General features: G+C 33.7%; 1 protein-coding gene across 1 annotated transcript; it reads left to right on the top strand.

Annotated features, from left to right (window-relative positions):
- Positions 1 to 2,533: 2,533 nt before the first annotated feature.
- On the top strand, positions 2,534 to 5,187 carry LOC117913255. Its single transcript, XM_034828212.1, has 7 exons — positions 2,534 to 2,755; positions 3,176 to 3,262; positions 3,351 to 3,647; positions 4,167 to 4,337; positions 4,433 to 4,486; positions 4,575 to 4,721; positions 4,810 to 5,187. The coding sequence occupies exons 1-7, from the start codon at positions 2,534 to 2,536 to the stop codon at positions 5,185 to 5,187; spliced, it is 1,356 nt and encodes a 451-aa protein (XP_034684103.1).
- Positions 5,188 to 6,261: the final 1,074 nt, after the last annotated feature.

Here is a 6,261-nt window from a genome sequence, read left to right as displayed (position 1 = left end):
TTTTTCTTTTTTTTCTCAGTTGTTTATGTCTTGGTAGGATTCAAGAAGGATCATATGAAGATTTGGTCAACAGTCGAGGGCTGGTAAGGTTTTCTAGAGAATGCCATAATCCAAAGATGAAAAAGGCGAGGCCAATAAAAAAGGAAATGTGAATGAATCAAGAAATGCTAAGAAAGGTATCAATGAGGTGGAAGGCAGTGTTTCAAGGTTGAAAATGGATAAAAAGATGGTTGAGTGGCTTCATTGTGGTTGTATTGGTGGTAGCTTTAGAAGCTTAAGCAACATACAAAGATTTTTTTTTTCCTCGATATGATTGGAGAAGTGTTAGTATTGGATATCAAATACAAATAATCACTTGATATCAGCACCGGAGATGAAAAAAATGAAAGATAAAGAGTGTCATCTTCAATAAACTTTAAATCATTTAGTGTTGTTACACTAAGATGGATGACAATTGATATGATATTTCTTCATGTGCTTCAAATTATATTCCAATATTACATCATTTATGGCTAATGTTCCCAAGTTGCTTAGGTGTTTTATGATACAGGGCCTTTGCAAGATGTTCTCCATTTGCATGATGTTCTTGCTAGAGTTGCACTTGCCTGATTGAGCTATACCATGCCATCAAGAACTAATTGCCTCTGCTCGGTAACAATTATGCATCTGAGAAACCAAACTAATGACTACTTCAAGACCCATCATTTGGGTTTAGTCGAGTCAAAAGCTCACTAAAATGTTAAAGCACCATCACCCACCAAAGCTAGAAAACCAAAGATGGAAGCTCATGAGGAGTTCATGCAAAAAACCATTAGATTTATTGAATGATAGAAAAATAAAATACAACATAGAGATGATTCCAGACCAAGAGATTAGGTGCTTTACCTTTCAATTAGGATGGTTATTCTCTTAACTTCCACATTGATAGGGCGGCAGAAACAAATAGCCAATAAGGCAAGGAAGCTGAAACTAGATTCAAACATATGTTTGTCATCTATGTATAAAAAACTTAACAATCATATACAAAACTTCAGATTGATGTACAAGAAGAAAGTGCATACAACATGCAATAAAACCCTGATTCAATCATATAAACTTTAGATGGTTTATTCCTTTTTATTTTTTGTTTTTACTTGTTCATTGTCCAACTTTCCCCCAGTCATGCCCTACCATTGTGAGCTTAAGATAAATTTGTACAAGGAAAATGAACCTTTCTGATTCCACCTCGTGCCTGACCAAAATAGTAAAACCCTGATCACCAATGGAATTCCTACAATGGCAACATCAATGGCATCCTGATTTTCGATCATAGAACCCCTGGCTGTAATCAAGATCACAATAGGTTCTTGTCGTTAACTATAAAATGATCAGGAACTAGCTTCAGTAACAAAAAAGTACTACAAATACGTTCTTTTGAATAATTTTGAAGCAATAAAGGTGTCATTTGTTGGCACAAAAACACAAGGGAGGAAGCTGTTAGCAACTCGAAAACCCAACTTAACCAAAATTGGAAAAATGCACAAACATGGATAGAGAAAAAGGATTTATCAGACATCTTAACATGAGCTTGGATAACTTTTCTTCTAGCCTAAAAGAGAGAAAGGAAAAATAGAAAAGGAAAATAACAACTGAGAATCTGACATGCTCTTTTGGTTTTTTTTTTTTTTTTTTTAAAAACATATGTGGTAGGTTTAGTCGGTAGGAGGGAGGGTATTATTGGAACCTAAAAGTGCATCTAACATTAAATATTTTGAAATGATATAGTAAATATTTTGGATTATTAAAAGACAAGTTACTATTTTACATTTATTTCTAAATCAAGGTGTTATAAACCAATGATATATGTTTGGATTCTTAATTTAAAATTTCAAACCATAAATTTGATAGGTTATTTAAAGTAAAGTATCATATAGATTTGGAAAAATTATAATTTTGAAAATCAAATATATAAAGAATATATTTTATTTATATACAAGAATATATTTGAGAGAGATAAAGGAAGAATTCATACAATGGAGATACTATAATTGTGAAAATCAAATATACAAGAATATATTTGAGGAAGATGATTTGCATGAATGGAAATTGCATGCATCTAAACTTATCATATAAGTTTTGATTCTAATTTGCAATTTCAAAACATAGGTTTGGTAGGTTATTTAAATTAAAATCATATATATTTAGCAAAACTATAATTTTGGAAATCAAATATACAAAGAATATATCTTATTCATACGCACCTATATATCCAGAAAGGAAGGAAGCATACAGAATTGGTGGAATTATAGACATAGAATGGAAAAAACTAAGGAAGTGAATAGAGATACTGATAACGAAAAAAATATGAAAGTGTGTGGTGGCAGATACGCATATTCAAATCAAAGTGGTACTATAAAATGGTTGGTGTTTTTGGGTTTCAGAAGAGGAGCTCGCTACGCTCTGATTTGGTTGTCGCCTCCCCTCCCCCTCTTTGTTTTATCTACTGATAGTTCTAGCCACCTCAGTTAATTTCTCCTTTGGCATTGAACGAGATATGGGTGGTCTTCTAATAAGGAAGAGAAGATCCTCATCTTCTTCTTCTGTTGTTCTTCTTCCTCTTTTTTGGGCTTTTTTCTTAGCCATTTTCTTGGAAAGATTAGTGGGTGTTGTTTCAGGTTTGGAGTACTCTAAGGACAAGCAAGCAAGTAGCTTGACACTTGAGAGGATTCAGAAGCACTTGGACAAGATCAATAAGCCAGCGGTCATGACCATTGAGGCATGTTGTGATATTCCAATGAAGAAGAGTTCCAAGCACCATATATAAAATAAACTTCTTACAATGCTTTAAAGCAACAAGGCCCATTGCCCAAAGGGAATAACATCTATATAGGAGAGTGGCCAAAGTGAATAATAGAGTGCCACTCAAATGAGTGTTGTGAGTGGTAGTAATAGTGATATTCTGAAACTAGATAAGAATTAAGAATTTCGATCTAACACTATATATGTAATGAACATCTCTTAAAAGAATTAACATGTTTTAAAACCACGAGAGCTTATTGGCCTAGAGTGGACATCAGAGGGAATGGGTCATTAAATATTATTTTCCCATTTTTCACTTAGATTTCTTGTGAGGTTTCTTTAATTATTTACAGAAGATGATGTTTTCTGGGTTTTGTGTTCTTCATTGATTTGTCAGAGTCCAGATGGAGATATCATAGATTGCATTGATAAATGGAAGCAACCTGCTTTTGATCATCCTCTTCTCAAGAATCATAAGCTTCAGGTATACAAAGTCTATTCCGAAGTCTCCTCAATTATCTGTTGCTTTTTGTATTGATTTTTAATTTTTATTATGTGATGAATACAATCAGTTGGTTCCACCAGAGATGCCAAAAGTGAGGAGAATGAAAGAAGAGGAAGTGAAGGGAGATAAACATATTTCAAGTAGGAAGAATGAAGAAAGGGTGGTGATTAGTGGGAGAGGTGCATGGCAAGTATGGCATCAAAATGGGACAAGGTGCCCCAAGGGCACAGTGCCCATCAGGAGGACCACGGTGGATGATGTGTTGAGGGCCCAATCTCTCTATGATTATGGGAAGAAACAACCAAGAATGGCTCTTGCCAGGCACACCGTTTTCCCAGATGATGTTAATGCCACAGGCCATGAGGTTTGTCTCTTCTTCAATATCATTCCCTTGTCTCCTCAGCTAAGATTTTTGCTGTTTCATTTATAGAAACAACGTTGCTTCTAATTTGCACTTATTTTTGGTTTTTCATGAGGAACTACGATTTGTTTTTAATTCTTTTACAAAATCGACATCATTTAGCATGACTTTTAACCTTTTTTTTTTTTAATAAAAATATTTTGTTTCTTGTTTAAAAAAAAAAAGAAAAACAATTTTATTTTTACCCATTAGGCAAGGATGATTTTGAGTTGAGTACTTTAATAAAAAATTCATATTTATGGGAATAAATTCCACGTTAACTCTCTTTAAAAAAAAAAAGTGATAAAATTCTTATAAATAGCCCTATTAGGAGTGAATACTATTATTATTATTATTTAATTCTATAAATTTGATATGATTAGAATATCTTCCAATATCTTTGTTAAGGTGCTATGAAATTAATTTAATAACTAGATTATTTTTTGCAATGAAAAATAACTTGGAGTGCATTGGGAATGATAGTATGCGATCGCGAGCTCGAGCCCATCGGAAGCTGTGTACGGAGCATCTGCAACAATAAACTTGTGGAACCCATCCGTACAAGTGGAGGCAGAGATGAGTATCTCCCAGATTTGGGTTATTGCGGGATCATTCGAGGGCTCAGATCTGAATACCGTAGAAGCTGGGTGGCATGTACACTGTTTCCTCTTTTTCTAATTATAATCCATTACTTACTATTTATTATTTAATAACCCCTTATTCTTTTATATTATACGATACGTACTCAGGTTCTGCCGAATCTGTATGGTGACAAGAGCACCAGATTATTTGTATATTGGACGGTCAGATCTCTTTCTAACAAGTTAAAAGTCAAACATGTTGAAGATATATTAAAATGATTTTTAACCTAAGTTTACCAAATGGTGACAGGCAGATGGATACCAATCAACAGGGTGTTACAACACTCAATGTCCAGGATTTGTGCAGGTGGACAAAGAAATAGTTGTGGGAACGGCCATTGCTCCGGTCTCCACCATCTCCGGCAAGCTATACGAAAGTAATATTTTCATATGGAAGGTTTGTGATTCTTCATCAGATAGGTTTGGTTGACTTTGATAATTTTATATATATTATTTGGAGAATTAAAAATAAATGAAAATTTTAGGATCCAAAGACGGAAAATTGGTGGCTGGGGTACGAGAACAACAATGCAGTGGGATACTGGCCATCAAACCTGTTCACACACTTAGCAGCGAATGCGACGCTGGTGGAGTGGGGTGGGGAGGTGTTGAATACCAAGCCCAACGGCGCCCACACTTCCACCCAAATGGGCTCAGGCCGGTTCGCCCAGGAGGGCAATGGAAAGGCCAGCTATTTCCGAAACCTGGGACTTGTCGATTCAAATAACGACATCAACCCACCCCAAAGCATATCCACCCGAGCCGATAATAGCAATTGCTACAGCATAAATCTCCTCAACAACAACGATTGGGGCACTCACTTCTTCTACGGGGGACCTGGATTTAATCCCAACTGCCCTTAGATCCTCACACTGCTATTTCCAATCCTCTCAGTTTGTTTTGATCCCCTGAAATTGAATAAAGCTCTACAACCTTGCCAGGCGTGGAAATAAATAAGAATATTCATATTTAGTTGATGATAACGCAAATGTTTGTTATTTATGACCTTTTAAATACTAACCTACTTTCATAAAAATAGGTAAGCTTTCTTACAATGGGTTTCAACTTATTTTCGTATTGTTTTTATGTGGGTTTTAATATGTTTTATGGATCATTTTAATTTTAATTTTGGGTTGATGCATCTGGATATGAGCTCGATCTTGAGTTTCATTTATTTTGAGCATAATAATATGGGCTTTATGAGAATTTTCATGCGGACTATAACTTAGGACTAGTTTAATTTTATGTTGGATGTCGTCTCCGATAGTATTTTATAATCGGCTTTGGGTTTGGACAGTTGACTCTAATAAGATGTCTCTTTTTCGTTGTTGTGGAAGTTGTCTTGTAATTTTTATTTTTTTACATTTTTTTATATATTGTAAAAATTATTATTATTAGTTTTTTTTTTTTTTAAATAAAATTCATTTTTTAAATAAAAATTGTGAAAGTTTTTATCTTATAAATAAAATGGAAGTGAGACATTTTCATCATAAAAATCAAATTTTTAAATAAAATTGTAAAAATCATTCCCCCCATAAGTAAAAATGGAGTTGGAATCTTTTCTTTAAATAGAATTGTGTTCAATAATTCTTTTCCTAATAAAAGTAAATAAAAATTATTTTCTCGGGAATACGATATTTTAAAGCATTTTTTATAAATAAAAAATAAAATTATTTATTTTTTTCAAAATAAATGAAACATTCTTTTTAATTAAATAAAATTTATCATTGAGTTGGAACTCATTTTTTTAATATACATAAGCTCGCTTACATTCTTTTGTGAAGGTGTTATATCTTATAGTTGTTGATTCAAATAAGGGCATCAACCCACCTCAAGACATATCAGCCAGCCCAAGTCGATAATAGCAATTGTAATACCATAAATCTCCTCAACAACAATGATTGGGGCAATCACTTCTACTATGAAGGACCTGGACT

This window comes from Vitis riparia, chromosome 4, assembly GCF_004353265.1.
Source record: "Vitis riparia cultivar Riparia Gloire de Montpellier isolate 1030 chromosome 4, EGFV_Vit.rip_1.0, whole genome shotgun sequence".
NCBI classification, from domain to species: Eukaryota; Viridiplantae; Streptophyta; class Magnoliopsida; order Vitales; family Vitaceae; genus Vitis; species Vitis riparia.
This window is presented reverse-complemented; position numbering and strand designations above follow the sequence as displayed.

Bases quoted from the DNA above. Each gene is read 5' to 3' on its own strand.
- LOC117913255 (XM_034828212.1), top strand. From the start codon at position 2,534: ATGGGTGGTCTTCTAATAAGGAAGAGAAGATCCTCATCTTCTTCTTCT. The intron at 4,338-4,432 runs GTACACTGTTTC...ATACGTACTCAG, and splicing joins CCGTAGAAGCTGGGTGGCAT to GTTCTGCCGAATCTGTATGG. The intron at 4,722-4,809 runs GTTTGTGATTCT...TGAAAATTTTAG, and splicing joins GTAATATTTTCATATGGAAG to GATCCAAAGACGGAAAATTG.